This window comes from Paracoccidioides brasiliensis (assembly GCF_000150735.1).
Source record: "Paracoccidioides brasiliensis Pb18 unplaced genomic scaffold supercont2.11, whole genome shotgun sequence".
NCBI classification, from domain to species: Eukaryota; Fungi; Ascomycota; class Eurotiomycetes; order Onygenales; family Ajellomycetaceae; genus Paracoccidioides; species Paracoccidioides brasiliensis.
The window spans coordinates 673,062-693,674 of NW_011371368.1; the positions used below are offsets into that span (position 1 = coordinate 673,062).

The 20,613-nt window shown below is 37.0% G+C and overlaps 5 protein-coding genes across 5 annotated transcripts; 1 reads left to right on the top strand and 4 right to left on the bottom strand.

Annotated features, from left to right (window-relative positions):
• Window positions 1-201: 201 nt before the first annotated feature.
• On the bottom strand, window positions 202-1,194 carry PADG_07453 (uncharacterized protein; the record flags this gene model as incomplete). The annotated part of the gene is made up of 2 exons (XM_010764439.1): window positions 202-1,000; window positions 1,136-1,194. 2 exons carry the CDS (start codon window positions 1,192-1,194, stop codon window positions 202-204), a joined length of 858 nt encoding a protein of 285 aa, XP_010762741.1.
• A 5,361-nt stretch (window positions 1,195-6,555) lies between these two features.
• On the bottom strand, window positions 6,556-8,383 carry PADG_07454 (uncharacterized protein; the record flags this gene model as incomplete). Its single annotated transcript, XM_010764440.1, has 3 exons — window positions 6,556-7,665; window positions 7,738-7,909; window positions 7,983-8,383. 3 exons carry the CDS (start codon window positions 8,381-8,383, stop codon window positions 6,556-6,558), a joined length of 1,683 nt encoding a protein of 560 aa, XP_010762742.1.
• Window positions 8,384-12,695: 4,312 nt separating this feature from the next.
• Window positions 12,696-13,160, bottom strand: PADG_07455 (uncharacterized protein; the record flags this gene model as incomplete). The annotated part of the gene is made up of 2 exons (XM_010764441.1): window positions 12,696-12,889; window positions 12,971-13,160. The coding sequence occupies 2 exons, from the start codon at window positions 13,158-13,160 to the stop codon at window positions 12,696-12,698; spliced, it is 384 nt and encodes a 127-aa protein (XP_010762743.1).
• A 275-nt stretch (window positions 13,161-13,435) lies between these two features.
• PADG_07456 (ribosomal protein L27) lies at window positions 13,436-14,278 on the top strand (the record flags this gene model as incomplete). The annotated part of the gene is made up of 1 exon (XM_010764555.1): window positions 13,436-14,278. The coding sequence occupies one exon, from the start codon at window positions 13,436-13,438 to the stop codon at window positions 14,276-14,278; it is 843 nt and encodes a 280-aa protein (XP_010762857.1).
• A 931-nt stretch (window positions 14,279-15,209) lies between these two features.
• Window positions 15,210-20,132, bottom strand: PADG_12303 (chromatin-binding protein RAD9; the record flags this gene model as incomplete). The annotated part of the gene is made up of 3 exons (XM_010764640.1): window positions 15,210-19,684; window positions 19,815-19,857; window positions 19,968-20,132. 3 exons carry the CDS (start codon window positions 20,130-20,132, stop codon window positions 15,210-15,212), a joined length of 4,683 nt encoding a protein of 1,560 aa, XP_010762942.1.
• Between the last annotated feature and the right edge of the window lie 481 nt (window positions 20,133-20,613).

Here is a 20,613-nt window from a genome sequence, read left to right on the forward strand (position 1 = left end):
GGAATTAGGGGAAAGGAAAAAAATATTAACCGGAAATCCCCCCTTTTTCAGGGAACCATTTTTTCACCATCCTTCGGAAAGGTTCCAGGTAAAAGAAAGCTTGCCCGGAAATTACCGGACCTGGCCCCAAAAATAACAAAGGGCCTGGCGGCAAAAAGGGTTAGCCCAAAATATTTTTGGGCCCCAAATGGGGTCCCAGCTTCAGGAGAAGTGGCTATCAGATGGCAGTCGGTCTTTGCGCCTGCTCCGCGACGAGCCTGAGCTGACGTACCAGCCTAGCACGCCTGCAGCACAAACGAGGGCAACACTGAAGATGTTGAAGGCAACAATTTGTATGGTGGAGGTATGCTGGAGGGGTTGTGCTTGGGGTGCAGCGGTGGTATTGCTGGCGGCGGTCGGGGTCGGTTTACCGGGATCCAATAACGGCATTGTCGGGGACAAATGGGTGCCATCCAATGTGGAGTTTTGTTGGCAAAGTAAAAAGGTTGATTGGTGGTGGTGGTGGTGGTGGAGGTGATGAAATCCTAGTTCCCGCTCTTGTTCGTGTTCAGGGCCATGTTCACCTCCACGTTCGTCCTCAGGTCCATGAGCTGTTAAATGTCCGGTTTCGGGAATTTGGTGGTTGCCGTTGGCCAGCAAGGGAGAATGCGCCGATGGCTGGCCATGAGCAGATGGATTATCCACCTCTTCCTCTCCCCTCTGAAAAACACCTAGGGTTGTGCTGCCAGCATTGTTGCATTTTGTGCACTTGTCAGAGATAGTAAGTCCCCTGTAATAGAAACATTGAGAAAGTAGGGCTATATCAGCTAATGTATAGTACACAGCTATGATTATCATTGTTGGCAGGACCCCCTGAAGGACTGCCCCGAGAATATTGAATATATCGCCTGCCAGCCATACCACCAGGAAAAGGAGGGAAAGGCCATCTGCTGATCCTCGACGGAAATTTTCGATGATCTGGGGCGAGAAAACAACCACCCAGCAAGCGATTGAAATGGAGCTGTTGGTGCATTACAGTGCCTTTGTTAGCTAGCGTTCAATTTAATCCAGTTTCAAGAGCGAGCAAGGGTATGCGAATTGAGATGGTGACGGGTAGAAAGGTATAATAAAGCTGCCGGAGATCGAATCCATTTACCCGAATATTCCACTCAATGTCTCAATATCCAAATATCCAGTTGATGATGGAGGAAACATGACGCGTTATGGACCTTTGTCATGCGCAACCGCAGCATTTGACCAGGAAGTATTAGATAGAGATTAGGTATGTCTTCGTGGGAAATGAACGGAAATGAACACAGGTCCAGCAACTCGGTCGTTCGCAAAACTATTCCATTGAAGACGTGATTGGGATAATCTCAAGGGTTTCGACATCCAATATCCAGAATGTGCTTAATCAATTCCTCCAGATAAGCAACATCATCGATGACGTATTCCACGTGACATGTAACCTTGAATTTAGTTGGGAAAGTGGTTCAATCTTCCGCTTCGGGCGAAAGGCTAGAACGATCTATAGACACTAATCACAAAACGGTAACGCGGCTGCTGGGCAACGTGTGGCCCCACAACTGCCAACTGCTGACCAACCACAACCAGATTGGATCCTCCGTGTATCAGGAGCTAGCGATTCTATCCTACATACAAAGATAGTCTTGACTATTTTCCATGCAACTGTGTATCAGAATAGCGAAAATAAATGCGAATATTTATTACACACTATGATTGCTGTCACAGTGATCAGATCAATTAGCTCTTTATTATCTGTTGTAGAGAATCTGCTATGATAAGCTCATATGAGCAGTATTGTATAGTAATATTACTTATACAGCTTCATTATTAAATATCATATATTCTACTTTATTAAAGCTCAAAGAAATACATAAATACTTCAATAAGTATTATAATATTAAAATATCTATTTGATTAAAATTCTATTTTTATTAACTTATTCAGAATTTGTATAATTAATAAATATATAAAATATATCTAAAAATTGAATAATATATTATTAATTATCAGTATATTTATATATAATATTGAGTTTATTTATATTTTTAAATATTATATGATATAAAATAATATTTTCATATTTTAATAATATAAATAATATTATTTTATAAAGTTTTTTCCTTCTTTAAAATAGAGAAATTAGTAACTTATAATTTTTTCATGGTATATAGATAATAATAATATTATTTAAACAAAATTATTATATTAACTAATTAATATATTATTATAGTATTATTTTAATTTTATTATTTATATAATATTTAATTTTTAAGTTTAAATATTATGAGAGTTTCTTTAAATTTTTAATTTTAAGTTTATGTCACGGCTCCGATCTAGGCGCAGGTAAACAGGTGTTTGATTGCCAACTAGGTAAGCTACTTCAATGAAATACTAAAATGGTTCCTAAAAGACGGGTCCGGGGAAGGCTCTGTTTATATACCTCTTTCCTTAGCGCATTATCCTTAGCGCATTATCCCTTTCCTTAGCGCGGTTGCTAGGTCGTTGCTAGGCAGTTTCTGTGGGGTAATTGTTCGCCGGGTATTTGTTTACGGGATAATCGTGGGGTGGTTGCTATGCCGTTGCTAGGCTGTTGCAATTACCCTTTTCAGCCCAGCGGCCTTACACTGTCGAGTGGTCTGGACAGAGCCCCGTTCTACGCCATCACACTATCTAACTAGACAGTTATGATGAGAATACTAAACTGAGAATTAGAATATGAAATAAATAAGCAGTTAAATATAAAATAATAATTGAGAATTGAAGTGAATCAATTTTAATTCATATTATTAGCAACTACACTATAACACATTAAATCTGAATAAGATTTTTATATATTTCTATACTTAGCTTCATACTTTTATTACTTTAATCATTTTTATAACTTTGAGTTATTTTATACTTTTCAGACATTTAAAAATATAACATAGTTAGAACTTCAAAATTGTAAGATTAAATAGTATATGAAGCTGCTGTTCAATTCAATCAATCAAATCTTTAATCAATTAATTAAGAGATATTAACTAACTATATATAATGCTGCTGTCTTAGCAAAGAAAAATTAAAAATTAAAAGCTGCAGTTAAGAAGAAAAAGTATAAAAAAAAGTAAACTCTTATATTTATAGCTTAGAATGAAGCTTAATAATCAAAAGAAAAAATAACTAAAGTTTAAACAATTGATCAAACTATGCAAAAAGAGATAGAAAATTTAAATATTTAAAAAATAAACTTTATTACATTGTAGTAAATATAATATTATTGATTATATTACTAAAATCTATCAATAAATTTAAAAAATAAATTTATATAAATTATATAAGAAATTCTACTTTGATAATTATTTAATTTTATAATTTAATTAAGTTCAAGATGAGAAGCTATTCACTTAGTATTTTTATTCACTTAGTGTTTAATAATAATATATAAATACTATTTAGCAATAGTATAATAATTACTTTATTAAACAATTACTCTGTAAATAAATATCTCATTGAAACTGTTTAGTAACAGTATAATAGTTATTAATAAATTAGAATATATAAAAAATATATTTGACTAGATAAGAAAGTAGATAAGTTTATATTTATAAATAATTAAAATATATCTAGAAATTAAAAAATACAAATGATTATATATAAAAATTTATATATATTTTTTAGTAATTTAAATATATTAAGAATAAATCACTTATAGTAAATCAAATAATTATTTATATAAAATTTTTATTAAAATTTTTTTCTTTATAAATATATAATAATATTACTTTATCTAATAAGAAAAAATAAAAATACTTTTCAAGTATTAGTAATTATATATTAACTATATAATATTTATATTCTTTTATAGTAATAATTTTATATAATTATTTAATATAAAAATAGAAAAATATAAATATATTATTAATATTAAAAAGTAGTAGTATGTCATAAAAAGTAATTTTTAAAATATAAAAAATAATTAAATAAAGAAAATATTTTAATAAAATCTTATAATTATGATAATAAATTATAGAAATAATATTTATTTAAATTTTATTATTTATAGAAGAGAAAGTTTTTATTTTAAACTTTATTAAAGAAAGTATTTATTTTAATTTTATTATATATTTAATATATTAAAAAAAATTTAAAATTTAATTTATATGATAATGTTGATAATACTGATTATTGCATTGACTATTATATTATAATAGTATATTAACTACTGGGCTACAGAAATTAATATTATTTTTTAAAAAAATAATAATAATACTTTAGTAAACTCTTTATAAAAACTTATAAGAATACTTGATATGACTAAACTAAATATTTAAAAAAACATAAGAAGCACTATAACTAATATTATAAAAAAATAGAAATATAGACATTGTGAGTACTATAAAGAGAAGAGAATAGCAATAAATAAAAATATAAATATAAAATTAAATGATAGCTAATTATTAAATTTTTTGGAAGAATTTAAAAATTTAGAGTATTTATATATATAAATAAGTATCAATAGATTTCATCTTTAACTTCTTATGAAATAAGTAATATAGTACTGATTTTATTTCTTAGTAAGTAGTAACAGATTTCATCTATAATTTTTCAAAAAATAAAAAATTGATGATGTAGTATTCTTTCATGAAATGAGAGATTAATGATATAAAGTGTTGATTCTAAGTATGTAAAATGCTGATTCTTCAGATGCTTCATGAGATATTTGAATAAGTGTTAGAAAGTGAATGCAAGCTGCATGAGAAAGAATTTCTCCACATTGCTAACTGCTATATAATGAAATACTAAGATTGGTGAGGGAAAAAAGATGTCAGAGTCTGCTCTAATTATAATCAATCCACATGATCATGTGACTGGATCATATCAATCCGCTAGGTTACGTATGGGGCATTATCATGTCATGGAGATAAACCTAGCCTTGGCGCTGAGCCTAACAGTAAGCAGTTTGAGGTCTTGACATCACAAAACTATTTAGCAATCATCTTATAAACAACTTACTTTGTAAACAACTATCTCACAGAAATTGTATAGCAATAACATAGTAATCAATTATATGAAAAGATTTTTCTTTATTTTGTAGAGTATTTTAATTATTTTATTTGAATTAGTTTATTTAATTAATAATTAAATATTTATTTATCTGCATTTAAATTGAAGTTTTAATAGTTTATTTATTAAAATTTAAATTTAAATTTTTCTTTTGATATAAAATTCAAAGATAATATTTTATATTATTTTTTTTAAGTTTTAATGTTATTTTTTACAGTTAAATTTATTTTATTATTTTATAAAATATTTATATAAGCTAGTACTTAAAATAAATATATTAAAATATATCTATTTAAATATATTTATCATTTAAGCTTGATAATTAATTTTTAATCATTGTATATATTTTATAGATTTGAGAAGATAAAAATAAATTTTAATTTTAATTTTAATTTAGAAATTAATTTTAATTCAGATTTTTATTAAATATATAAAATAAATATAAAATAAATATTCTTATATTAAGTGATTTGTATTTATTTTCATAATTTTAAAAGTATAATTTATGTAAATTTTATTAAAGTAAATAATTGATAATGAAATTAAGATCTCTATTTTCACTACTTTAATGAAAAATATTTTAAATACATTTAGCATTTTTATATAGCTTTAAAGTTTTTGAAAATAATTCATAAGTATTTCTGATTTTTTCATTATATTTCAACTGTAAAATTAGAAATAGAAGTTATATAAATTATTTATAATTATCTTATAATTTGAAAAAATAATTCTTTTTCAATATTTAAAAATATATACTATATTATTTAAAGTTCTTTCAGTCTGAGTTAAATTTTTTTTAATGTAAATTTTAAATTTAAGCTTTGATTCTAATCAAAATCTAATAATCTCACTAAGTTTTTAACTTTATAACTTTATTTTATAAAGTAATAATTGTGTCTTTCATTTTTTTTAAAAAAATAAGTGAATTAATTCAGTATTATTTATATCAAATTAAATTAATTTTTATTTTCTATTTTGAAAATTTTTATAATTTTTAATAGATTTAAAGCTAGTAATTAATAAAATCTATATTATTAATATACCTAGAAGTTTTTTTTTTTTTTAAAAAAAATTAAGTATATAATTTAAAATATAAATATATAATATTATTAAATTATAATATAGCTTTATAATTATTTTAAATAAAAAAAATACTATTTATTGAGTATTTTTTATTAATTTAAATTATTTAAATATAAATTTTAAATTTCTATAAATATTATTAATCTCTAAAAGATATTTGTATGCTATTTCTACTGTTAACATGTCATCCTGAAAAATATAAACAAATAATATTTATAGTAGAGATCTTGACTGTCAAAGCCATGCTTTGTATTTTTCTCAATAACATCTAAACTGACAAGTTGCAACCCTTTTTCCTAAAAATTTCTTTCAATCTATAAAAATACACTGCTCTATGTTGCTTCCCAATGAAATGACATCCGAGGCGTATATGTGTAATACAGGTATTTAGTCAAAAATGCCGCCAAATGTGGTATAGAATTGTTAGAAAAACTCACCCCAGCCATCACCATCATCGTCGTCATCACCTTCTCCTTCATCACCTCCACCTCCACCAGTTCCAGAACTCCTTCTATCTCTATTCCAGATATCCTGCTCACTCTCCCCCCAGACTTCCTCATGCTGCAAAGCCCCTTGTTCGGGCGGCGGGGATTCCGTTGCCTGTTGGCGGTCATATGGTTGTTGTTGTTGTTGAGAATCACCACTCATACCCCTTTGCATTGCTTCATATCCAGCAATGCTTCCAGCCCCAGCAACGCCTCTACCTATAGCCCCTGCTGCACCTTCAGCAGCTGCCCCTTCCACAGCACCCCCTACGGCACCTCCAGCTGCATCACCCGCAGCGCCTTCAGCTGCTCCGCCACCCATCCCAAAAAATGGAATCGGCAAACCGCCACCAGACGAGCTGTGGCGACTGAAATAATCAAAATCGATAGTGACGGCTGTAGCTAGCATCACCGCGCGCTGGTCCAGCGTCATGCCACTCCTATCATTGTCATCATAAAGGGGATGCGACTCCCGATGCGACTGAGATATGGTATGTCTCTTTTCCTGCTCCTCCGCTAGCGCTGCAGAGTCCATGCGCAGCGCATAGACACCCGTATCTGTGAATAATTCCCGCGCAAAGCCGGAGAAATTGCGGTTAACGGATCCAACCAGTCGCGAATCTGCGGACCTGAGAGAGAAAGCCCACGACAAGAATGGCTCATCGACGTAGGCAAATTGACCGAATTCGCCGGATGCGCCGGGCTGTAAGGTGCCAGCAACCTGCAGTTGCTGGGATTGAGAAAGTTCTGCGCTAGATAGGGATATGTGTTTTGTTTGGATATTTGTTTCTGGAGTTGGGTTTGGATGGAAGAGGAAGAGGTTGTATTTTCGTCGTAATGGAGCCCACTGGGAGTGCGTTTCGCCAACTACGCGCATATCTTCGAGGGCCAAGGAGGATATTCGTGCTGAATTCCCTGCGCCGGTTGAAACGAGGGATGCAGCTGGTGTGGTTTGGATTACTTTTGAGGGCAAATGGGATGCAGATGCTACGTCTAGGGGATCATAGACTCGGATTCGACTGTTTATCCATGAGAAGGGGCGGTGGAACTGTGAATCTGTTAACAACGCGATACTTCAAGCAGTTTATTTTTTGCTGTATTTCATGAAAAACCAACATACACGTAGGACTTCGTTCTCATACTTGTCGAATACATGGGTGACAAACGATCGATGTGTTCTAAACCACTGCCGGGCCATTATACCACCCATGCCCTTCTCTTGCTCAGCCATGTATCCGACGTGGTTCCCTTGCGCGTCCATGATTATGTATCTATTGGCTTGTTCGAAGCCGCTGTCCTCGTCGTTAGCAGTGGATCTACCATAGGTGTATTAATGAAGGGCTACAATTATTATCGTCAACCCACAGAAGCACATTCATCATCTCCAACTGTCTCTGGACAACAAGGCCAGAGTTTGCCAGGAGTGCAGCAGCCGGATGCCGTTCCTTAAGAACTGCATTTGGGTCCTCTGGGATGTGAACCGGTGCGAGAAGCGAGTTGTCTTGCGGATCGGTATTGCGCAGTGTCGTGGAGACGGAGTTTTGTTCTCCTGGCGAGGAGCTCGCAGATGCAGATTGCGCTCTTGTCTGGTCTTCTTTTGGTAGCGGAAGGGGAGGATCTGGTCGCCCGGGATTATTTCGAGGTTTCTGACGGAGGGGAGGAAGGCATGAGCCCTTTCGTGACCATGGACTTGGTCGCAATGAAGCCGCTCGTGTGCCCAAGAGAGTGCGGGGCATGGGTAGCTTCAGTCGCCACCACCACCACATTTTAATATAGCAGGATGACGGTATATGTGGCGGAGATAATTATTGTTGTAAAGTTGATATATTGCAAGTTCTAGGGGTATACAGGAATGAGTAAAATGGAGCAGAATGTGGTGAAGTCTGAAGGAGATGTTGGAATGATGTAGCTTCTGAGGTATGGAGTTATCATGTATAGGGATATTTTTACTCTGTTCATCATCTTTATATAACTACTAATCGTGCCCCTGCGCAACCCACACCAAAACAATAAAAACATCAAAATGATAAAAATCTTGAATCACATCCTTGTTATTGCACTCTATATCAACAACCAGTAGCTAATCTATAATAAAAAGATTATCTACATCATTCTCAGTATGTGTGTCATCTTTAAATTGATTTAATTCCTCTTTTGTTAGTGATGTGAGTAGATTATTGTCAATTTTCATAGAATCAACTTCAAGTCTTCATTGCTTCTTATTCTGCTCTTTTTCAGCTTCATTATTCTTACACTGCTTGATTTTTCTATTGACATCTTTCATAATGAGAACTTTCTCTACTTGAATCTGATGATGAGTTGTTTTAACTCTATGATATTTACTAATATCAAGAAAGTTCTCTAATTCAGTGATCTATTACTTATTAAGTTTCATATGAATTAGACTTGCTTTGAATATCTTGTTCAAACAACATGTCAAGAAAAGTGATTTCAAATCAAAAGTATCTTTAATACTTTGTATGATGTTTTCTGCAATATTAATATGATATTTTAGCTTTTAAATTATCTTTGATAAGAATGGCTAAGAAGAAAAGATAGATATGTGATTTGAATCATTCTCATCTTCATAAATCTACAGTGAAGAAGATGATGAGCTTTACTGCTTAAGAGTGTCAAGAACTCAGTCAGAATTTCATGAATATATGTCATATTGAGCTAATTCTGCAGCTATTATATCAGATTTAAAGATTTGCTTTTACATAGCTAAGAGATCTTATAGAAACTACTATTTTTCATACTTAATAAAATCATGATATGTAGCATAGTTGACTGCTTTTGAATGATAATACTTATATTACTGAAATGATACACTATTCAGAGATTGTAGTAAATGAATAACATGTTATGAAAATTTATATATATTTATTTTATGAAGATTTATATATTATATGAACTTCTCAGTAATGTAAGATTTATGATCATTTATTAAAAATAATCAATGACTTCTTTTCTATCTCTTTTCTATAGTAGTATTGAAATGTTTAAGTTATTTAAATTCAATTTTATCATTTGTAAATTTAATATCTTATATAGCAATTCTATAATTGCTGAGTAAATCTATCTGTGTATATCAATTTATTAAATATATTTTGAAGACTAAAATTATCAATAATAGAATGATATAATTATTTATAAATATATATTCAATGACTGTAACTAAATCTTTTGAAAAAAATAAAGAAATGAAGAAATTAGCTTCTTTAAAACAATTATAACTTATTTTTCATATTTTTATTCTTCTTGAAATTTAATCTCATTAAAGTTATATATATTACAGATATGAAATTAATACTGCTCAAATAGAATCTGAAGATATTTAAATCATGTATTGATATATTTAATATCTTCAACTACTACTCTATTTGAATTCATTGACTTCTATTTTACTCTCTTATACTTGTATAGACATTCAATGAATCTATAAGTTCACATTTTGCTGACTTTTAAAGAAGAGGTAATAGAATCTATATGCTGATGTCTGAGTATTGAATTTGCAAAATCTTTAATATATTTGACTATGAGAGAATAATTCTTTTCATAAGCAGCTTGATTTATTATTTAATCATATTTTTCTAACTCTTATTTAATCTTTTATTAATTGAAATTTTGCAGTATTCAGATTCCTTTCATTGATACACACTTAGAGATATTGATAAGTAATCTTAAATTCTTATAACAGAGGCAGTATTTTGAAATTTGAATTTTTTGAATGATAAGTGACAGCTTTTTGAATATGGTGTTTAAAATTTTTGGCTTTATTTGACATTGTAGTGAGTTATTAATTAATGAAAATGATAAAAATGATGAAATTGTAAGATTTTTATCATTTTGATGTTTTTATCATTTTGATATGACATATTCACATGAGATATGAGTTGTACAGTAATATAATTAGTTAACTAATTAATATAATTCCTCATCAAGTGAAATTCCTCATCAAATAAAAGATTAAATAATTATAGCTCAATTAACTAGATTTTAATTTGAAATATCTACACTCAACAACAATTAATTAATTTAATTTAATTGATATAAGGATTAGAATATCTTGTTCTCTTATAATCAGATAAATTGCAGTTGCTACATCATTGTAAAGCTTCTGAGTGAAAATGAAAGTTTGCTGACTAAGACTTATGAGATTGAATGACAGGCTATTCAACAGACTCAGCAGATGAAATAACAAAATCCTGAGCTTTTTGTCTAGTTAAATTCTCTTTAGATTCAATTTGATGATTAGATCTCTTTTGCTTTTACTTCATAATCTTCTTGATATTAAATATATTTTGATATTACTTCTTTATAATAATGATATTAATTATTTCATATTTACAAGTTTTGATAATTTGATCAAGCCCTTCTATCAAGTCATGAGAGGGATTTTCAAGATCTTATTTCATAAAATTCTTGATCTTATCTGCTTATCTATATAATTGCTATAGATTACTAGATGTTTGAAGTATTTAGAATAACTCTGAGTTGCTGAATTGACTACTCAGAGGAATAGAAGTTTGAAGCTAAATATCTAGTTGCTGAACAACTCAATCATATTCAAATAGAACTATTTCAATAGTCATAAAGTCACTTTAAATGTTCTAAGTCTTAAAAACCTCTGCATATATTGCAGGATAGATATTTAAGAAGTTATTTTTCTTAATAATATTGAATTTAAGCTGTATGTGTTGTTTCATCAAATTCTTATATGCTTATTTTAAACTAATAAAGATACTAATATTTAGAAACTATAGAACATGAGATAAATGTGCTGACATACGGAGAGAAATAATCTTATTATTTTTGTAAAGCTGATCAAATTTCAAAGTAAGATGACTGTTATATTCATTCAAGATAAGAAGAATATAAGTGCCAACTCTATATAAATTGACAGTAGAGATAAACACTTTAGTAAGTTATTTTATCTCTATTTCATCTATAGTCTAGTCATTGACACTAACATCACATCTTCAGTTATTTAACAAGTCTTCAAATCAATCTTCATGAAGATTTTGAGCTTTTAGAATAATGTATGAAGGTAGAACTCAGTCTAACACATTGACAGACTTAATTACAATGACTCATTCATGATTCTCAGACTGTAGTAGCTTTGTTTGATCATAGCACTTGCTCACTCATGATTATAATGTCTGGTATAGTGACATTGAAGCTCTATACAGTGTTTAATCAGTCTTGAAATCCAGTTCTTGCTAACACAGTGAGGGGTAGAGATGAATTATTATTAAATAGGAAGATGATTGACCATATTCTTTGCAAAGACTGGCTGGGGAGGTAATTCTTATTTAGATAAACCTAGCACTCATTCAACTACTAGATTCTCTTCAGCCTCAGTCAGCTTAGTTAAATTTGCATGTAAATTTACATGTGCAGACCAGTCCTTTAGTCAATGATATAAAGTAGTGTAGGGAACATTGAATAAGCATGCAGCTTCAGCAGTTGAGGTTATTTCTTGCTTTTTAATAGCAGATATTGTGAGTTCAATTCTTCTCTCTATTTCTATAGAGTTTCTTGCTTTTTTATTAGAAATTGGTAGCATAATTGCGCATTGAAGTGGATGAGTTAGGAAATTGAAATTATTCAATTTAATCTTTCACTTGATGGAGAATTTCGCTCGATGGGGAATTACATTAGTTAACATTAGGTAGTAAATATTAAGTTAATAATAGCTCCGGAAGTCATACTCCTCCGCATATTAAGTGTTTATAAATAACAAACTTCATGAATTCAAATATTTAATTGTTATCGATGCTCATATGTATCATCCTGTACATGTATTATTTCTGTTTGAATTTATTTTTGCAGAATAAGCCCAGCTCTGCCCATCGTACATATACGTATGTGTCCACGCATCACATAACTATAGAACCACGATGAATGCAAAACCCCAGCCAAACCTAATATCACTTCAGATCAATCATACATCTATATCGTAACTGGGGAGACGGAGAGCCGGAGCTTGCAAGGCTGAAACAAGACGATCGTGGGAGGTATAAAACTGGGTACAAGTAACTATATGTCGTTCTCGGAATTTCAAGTATCAATTCTTCACAGCAATCCCTTCCGTGCCAGCTCAACCTTTCTTGCAGCTTCATTGGCCTTGAATCCACCCTTAGATATACAGATAGCGCTTCCATCTCCCAGCTCGAACTTGTCCTCGACATCCGGGTGCTGGCAGGGGCAATGATGTGGAACAGAAACGCAGGCTAGAGTTCCAGGACAAAGATAGTCGGAACAATGAGCTTAGCACGGGACGGTGGTTAGCATTGTTGAGCTTAAAGAGAAAATATAAAGCTGTATTCACACTATCTAAAGGAGCATACCATTGTCATAATTTCGCTGGTACCAGGAGCTGTCGCTGGCAACATTCTGTTCACGGTGATCTTGCTGCTGCTGGTGTCCGCCGCCGCCAAACATCTGCTCGAAAAATTGGAATTGGGCTCTGGTCTCCGTTGCAAGGAACAGTAAACCTAAGAGAGCGCCTATAAGTATGTGAAACATCTTTATCTCCATGTTTGCACTTCGTATAGACTTTATATTCATTGCTTTTATTTCATTTTTATTCTGGCCAGATTATATTGATAAGAACCTCCATATCACGTGGATGAAGAGCCTATATCACATGACCTAACCGCCAGTGGAAAAGAGGAAGCTACATCACATTAAAAACCACCAAATGAGCGACCGACAACAACCATACGCCGCGATCGAGTCTGAGGAGATTGAGATTGAGATTGAGGGGGAGGTGTATTATCTATCCGTTCCCGATCTCACCCATTGATGCTGCTATGATTCAACCTCGACTGCGTGGCCCAATGAGGGCTCTTGATACCCTCTTTTCCCCGTCCGCATCCGTGCTCGGCACCCAAAAACCCACACGGTCACTATCACAGCTCTCATGGAGAACAACCACAACTAGCACTACCAATAATGCCACGTTTTCTCCCAGCCCCTCCTCTCGTCCCTCCATCCTCCAGCAACAACACCAATTATACCAATCCTTCACTGCACCTCCACATTCCCAGCTCCAAGTCCGATATGCTTCTCACGCCAGCCAGGGCCGCGCCAACAATGGCACAAAAAACGGCCCAGGCAAACGCCTCGGCGCCAAAAAATCCGGTGACCAATTCGTGATTCCCGGTAACATAATCTTCCGCCAACGGGGCTCCAAATGGTTCCCCGGCGAAAACTGCGGCATGGGCCGTGACCACACCATCTACTCCCTCGCCACAGGCTATGTGAAGTACTACACAGATCCTGCACGCCATCCGGACCGCAAATATATTGGCGTTGCCTTCAATAAGTCCGACACTCTACCCACCCCCAGGAACGCGATTACGCGGAGACGCTTTGGAATGCTCGCCGTGCCCAGAGATGTGGAGAAGGAAAAGGCCAACAAGGCGGCCAAGGAGGCGGATATTGCCCCTACGCTTAGACCTGGGTATATGTATCGTGTGGCTAATTGGCAGATTGGCCGGGTAGCGGAACGTGCGGGGCGTAAGGTGCCGGAGTGGGATAAGAGCGATCGCTTTGCGGCGTGGAGGAGGAGAATGGAGAGGAGGAAGATTGCAGCGCAGTTGAAGGATGCGAAGTCAAAGAATAAGGGGAAGAAGGCTAAGGCTAAGGCGTAAGCGTGGGTGCTGGTGCTGGTGCGGATGGGTGTTGTGTGAATACCATGGGATTAAAAGTTAGTAGAAGTAGCAGAAGGAAACGAAGAGAGAGAAGCTCTGGACCCTTTTCCTTTTATGGATAAATGAGATGTATCGTTTCCTTTACTAGTTTTCTATTTTATCCATTTCTTTGACTGTATAATAGAACAAGAATGACATTGAATAGAATCTATTTCTTTACTCTGTTACAAATATATCCATTGGTTAAGGCGAGCTTTCAAGTTCTGATTTAAATGAAAATAGGAAACATTTGAAAATTTTGTTTTTTTAGTTAAGAGAAACTTGCTAGCACATTCCCTTCCTTTTACAGTTACAAGGTAGAATAACCCTGAAACCTTTATTTGTATCGCACACTGAATAGCCAGCTATCTACACTGGAAAATACTTAAGTAGGCCTGACTAACAAAATTAATAATAAAAATAATAAAAGAAATGAAATACCTCTGGGAACGAAGGCACGTACTTAGGGTATCTTGACATAATATTTTCTTGAATCATGGATAGAAATCCGTAGATGAACAGGGATATGAAACTTGAGGAAAGGGGGAATATAGGACGCAAAATAATCAAGAGCGAAAGAAAATATCAGATCGCAATATTCAAACGAACATTCAATAAATGCAATTTAGTGATGTGGGTGAATGACGGTTCAAGTCATTCTTCATACCCCCTTCCAGATGAGTGAGGATTAAGGGAGATCGAAGGAGAATCGTAAGCAAAGAAGCAAAAATCATGATAAATAGCACGAATCAAGAAGAGACCAAATTAAGAAGAACTAAGCGTGTAGACAAAATAAAATGGATGATCAAATAACAAAAGAATAAACAAAATGCCCACAAAACTTTTATTCGTATATCGTCGGCATGTCAGCAAAAAACATGTTCCAACGGGATCATGGCTCAAACAACTTCCCCAAAATAAGACTTTGGCAGATAAATTCGTTATCCAATATTCTGATGCTCCTCCCGTTAATAATAACCTCACTTTGCCCAATTGTGGCCCCGCCTTCAGCTGCGCCTGCCGGAGCATGGACAGCGGCGGATGCTGCCCCTGCAACAGGTCGACCGCCACCTCGCCGCTTCTTGGGGGGTCGACCACGAGAGCGACCAGCAGGAGTCCGTGCCGGCGAGTCCGACTGCGATTCCCTGATAAGTTGCGCACGAGCAGCTGCAGCAGCCCTCTCGTCACCAACATATATCCAATCCCAGCCTGTACCTGACTCTGCGCTTGAGGATCGTGTCCCACGCTCAGGTGATACAAGCAGCTTAATCGCGGCATTGATGTCATGAACACGTGCGATTCTGCTGGGGCCAAGGGCGCAGGTGAGGAAACTGTAGGGCTTTCGCTGTTCGGCTGTTTTGCCCCGGTCCATGACCAGGAGGACGGATTGGCCAGCTAAAAGTTTGGGACGGGAAGCGATGGTTTCTGGTAGTCGTGCGGTCTGGGCCGGGTTTGAGGCCAGAGTTCGAGATCGAGTTACGTTGTTGAGGAACGTGGATTTGCCTGCTGGGAGGAGGTAGGGCTCCCAGTCTACAATGCGGCCTTTGGCGATGCAATCGTGGATCCAGCGGCCTGCTAGACAGGGGAGATTGAGGGCAAGGGCTTGCATATACTTCACGCGGCGGCTATGTTCATCTGTTAGGAGGCAGACAAAGCCAGTGGTTTCAGCCCTAGGGAGTAAAGATAGCAGCCCGCCATTGTTGTCTTCTGTGATGTGTATAGTGGATATGCTTTCGTCGTGTGCAAATGAAGAGTTAGATAGAGGTTGATTGAATAACTCTGTGAAACCTTCTTTCAGAATCCGTCCACCGTTTTCAGTGATGATTTGCTCAATGCCGATTCTCCTTTCATCCCTATCCTTAAAAGAAACTGCAAATGCCATTCCAGAAAATAAGCCAGAGACAGTTGGAAAGTGGAGCGGAGTCCGTGAAGCAGACAACGCAGAGCTGTGATGGTGGTCCTTTAGCTTTTGCAATCCAGATGTAGATGTACTACTAATAGGAAGGGGAAACTCTGAGTATGAAAATTCCCGGTTTTCCAACCGAGACCAGAGGACTTTGTCAAAATAGATACTCGAGATTGGCACGGTGATATCAGACCCTCTGCGGGAAGAGTTACGTGAATCCCTCGGTCTAAGAATGACAAGGCTGTGCCCGTAGATATCAGTCATCTTCGAAGAAACCTGCCCCTTTTCCATCTTAAGAATGGAAGCAGTTTCATCCGGCTTCCGGAATCCCACTACAGTGTGTGGAATCTTTGGCACCCGCATCAAGTCCACTTTGACTATATCGTTGATTCTCAGCTCCAATCTCTTAACTGCGTCTGCATTCACCTCATCAGGTTTGGTCGAATCCTCGAACCTAATAAGGTATCGGAGTGGGCCAACAGAGTTTGAAATCCCAAGACATGTGGCAGGGAAATAAGCCTGTGGCCGGCCATTGAAAAAGGCAAAGACTCTATTTGCTAAATATGGGGCATTCCGTGATGGCGAAATAACCTCCAGTTTTGATTGCTTAGTGGTTTTTTGTTCTTGGATTGGGTCCGGGCTATCTGAACTACTGATCGCCTCTGTTGGGGTTGGCGTGGTGCTGTTTGACTTGTTACCCTCAATTGGCCCAGCAATGCTATGTCTAAGTTGGTCAGAGAGACGTGGCCGAGCAACAGGTAGCTCTAGTGGTTGACTGAGCCGCCGTTTACGACCTCTGCCCACCTGCTTCACTGGTTTGACTGGTGAACACTCAACTTCCCATACATTTGCACTCTTCTTAGAAGGAGCTTTACGATTCTTTTGAATAGCAACAATGCCATTCTGCAGGTCTGGTTCTGATACTGGTACTGGTGTAGCTCGCTCAGGAACTTCGTTTGTGTGTTTACTAACCTGTATCGCCGGATGTGAAACTGATACAGGGCCTTCAGGGGTAGGGGTTCGATCCATTTGTAGAGGGGTCGATAGATTGATCGCCTTCCCATCATTCCCTCGACTCCTTTTCCGTGTCTGAGGAATCCTGTCCCGAGTTATTAATTGAAACTCTCTGTCTTCTGCAGTAATGAGTCCAAAATCTGGTAACAGGTCAGGCAGAGATTGACATGGTGAGTGGTCTGCTGCAATCTCCGTCAAACTCCGACGTTGGCGGCCGCTTGGGCTGGAGAGAATGGCCAAAATGCTGCGGTCTATGACACCTCGGGTGAACGTTCCAGGAACTTGAAGACGTCCACCCAGTTCAGCGCGAGAAAATTGAGGAACCACAGGCAATTGGTCGTCATCGACAGTCAGAGAAGCTGAATAACTTTGGTTAAAAAGAGGGATGGTTTTCGGTAAGCTTCTGGAAGGATTTTGATGATATGATGGCGAAGTTTCCGGTGCTGTCTGGTTATCTTCATTTGGTGGCTTCTTATTATGCATAGTAGGTGTTTCAAAAACGCGAGAGGGCAGAGACGAAGGTTTCACAGCAGTGTCCGCTTCCCCAGAGGATAGGTCATTCTCTAACAGCTTATCGTTGGCCTTGGGATGTTCTGTCCGGCCTTTTTGGTGCTCTGCCTCGGCACTAACTTGTTCATCAGAGCTATCTCCTTGGTTGGCCTCTGGAGCAATTGTTTCAAGATGGCTCTCGGCATCAGCGATAGGTTGATCTCCATGAGTCGACACAGCTGCATCGTGATCGACACGGGTATTTTGCTCAGGGAAAGTGATATTATTTTCTTGACTAGATATAAGTGAGTATGGTATACATTCCACAGGAGGCGATTGTCCAATTCGCTCGCTTGACTTCCTCGGTCTGCCTCTGGGCCCCTTTGCGGGGAGTCTCAAGCTGTGCGTTTCCACAGAAATAGTTCCTTGGCTGCAAAGAACGGATATAGGAGACGATGGTATACATTCCCTATCAGACGATTGTCCTATATCGGTATTTGCCATCCTTGGCCTAACCCTGCGCCTCTTCAGAATTTCCCGACTTAACTGTTGGGAATTCACACTCTTTAAGATCTGAGATTTCCTAGTCGTCTTAATTTCGTTTTCATCGGGTGAGCCTGGGGGTGGCTTCGCTGATTCCTGGCTCAAATTAGCAGGATCTGGAAGCTCTCTAATGAAGTTTCGGTGACCTGCAGGAGTATCCAATTCAAGGACTTGGGAAAGGGCATCATGGGCAGAGGCGGTGGTGTCCGCGATATGAATTGGTCCACTGTCAATATTCTCTTTATCATCTTCACTGGAAAACTGTGATTGTGGAAGTCGTCGATTCTGAGAGCTCTCGTGCTCGTCTTCCTGCTCTGTCTCCTCTTCACTTGCTCCAGCAGTATTATTTTCAATAACATCAATATCTGATCCCGTTGAAAGAGCAGCCCGCCGATGGCCATTTCGAGATGCTGTTTGACCCGGTGACGAGTGGACAGTAGCACTTCTTCTCCCACGGGCTTTCGGATTTGGTCGGAAAGGGGCGGTTACGTTGGCAAAATGTCGTCTCACTGACTCTTCAGTATATTTTCCCCGTACATGTCTCCGAACGAAGCTGCCCTCCTTTTCAAACTCATCATCACTGGAACCATTTTCTTCGATTGATCGTAATCGTGCTAGCTTCTCTCGTTCAGCCTGTGATTCCTCCATCGAAACATAGTGGGTTAGAGGCTCTAGATACTTTGGATGAACGGCAGAGGAGGGAAGGAAAGGTGAAAATACCATGGTCGTCGTGCCTGTCCATTCAGGTTCGACAGGGAGGTTTGGCGATGGCATGTCGGAAGAAAAGTCTTGCTGTGGTCCATTGGTAAAGGGCGACGATGAATTTTGAGTTGCATTGAAGACTTGAGATAACGCCATAACAGTACTGCCGCTGTGATGAGAGCTGCTAAAGGGGTTACGTGAGAGCATCGACATAGTGGATGCCTCCAGCGGTGGGCTTTGACGATTGCGTACAGTAGGAGTTCTGCGAATAAAACGTTGAGACTCAGGGAAATGCTGGTATTGTGTTGGAGACGACACTGCGTCAGCCATGTCAATATCTTCGTGTTGTTCATCCTCATCGACAGACTCAGTGTTGGCAATAGGGCTTTCCGCAAAATCAGCCAGTAAATCCAGATGACCTGTATCACCCTCGTGTAATGTTTCATCCTTTGTCATTAGATCATCGTCATCATCATCGCGCTCGTGGGCTTTCGGAAGGCCCTGGTTTGACCTCGCCTGGTTCAAGAAGGTTTCAAGGACGGATTCGGAGATTGGCTGAGTGTCGCTTGGTAGGCCACATGTTGTTGACGCCATCTTCCTAGTTGGTGACTCGGGAAGAGTGCTGTTTACCGCATCTAATTGCAATGGTTGATTCGTGGTGATACTCAAGGATGCAGTAGCATTACCTTGCTCAGAGTTAAATTGGCGGAAGTCTATCCAGTTGAACGAGATTAGATCAGACGTTTAACGAATGCCTTCGCTATCTCCAGGGCAATGGGGACTCCAGTGCCCAAAAGCTCAACGTCTCATATCACTCTCGTTTAGAGGGCAATAACATCTCACCTCGTAAATGTATATGTTTAGACACGTCTAGTTTAGATGTTTCCTATCAAGTGATAAATGTGAATTAGCGCAACGGATGCCCTTGGGTAGCTCTCGCGCCACTCGAAGAGAAAAAAAAAAGAAAAGAGAAGAGAAGAAAATGACATGACGCACATCAACCAGTCCCAAGGCAGCCCGTTTCAGATAGTCCAGATCAAGGCTATCATCCTGGGTCTCCATACCTGGGGCATATAAAACTCCGGGAAGTGGAGATATATTCACCGGACTCGCGATGAGTCGATGGCGTTTGTCTGTGCCCTCCGTGCAAGGTATTTCCATGCAAATTGAGGTTCAGTCTGTATAAATATGTATGTATGTATGTCATTCATTAACCAACTACTTAGTTAATGGAGGTTGGAATTAGGGTGGATTACCTAAGGACAGCAATGATCCCTGCTAACTTCCCGATTTGGCGCGGCTACAACGCGACTTCCTTGAGTCGCCATTTGAGGCACGCGGTCACGTGTGCATACTGATAATTCAATTATGCCCGATTGGGACTTGGAGAGAAAGTCGCGGGCGGAGCAGAGATTGTTTGCTCGGTTCTGGTGTTTATGCCAACGATAGTCCCCGTCTGTTGCTATCGAGAGAATAGAATTTCCAGTCAAATATCAAGTCTGTGCGCTCATTATTGTTTTCATTTACAGGTATCTGATATACATTATAGATAAACATACACGCAAACCAAATATGGTGTCCTTGAGCCGTCGTCAATGGCTTTTGAGATAGTGGCAACATTCCAGCAAGAGAAATTAGCCAT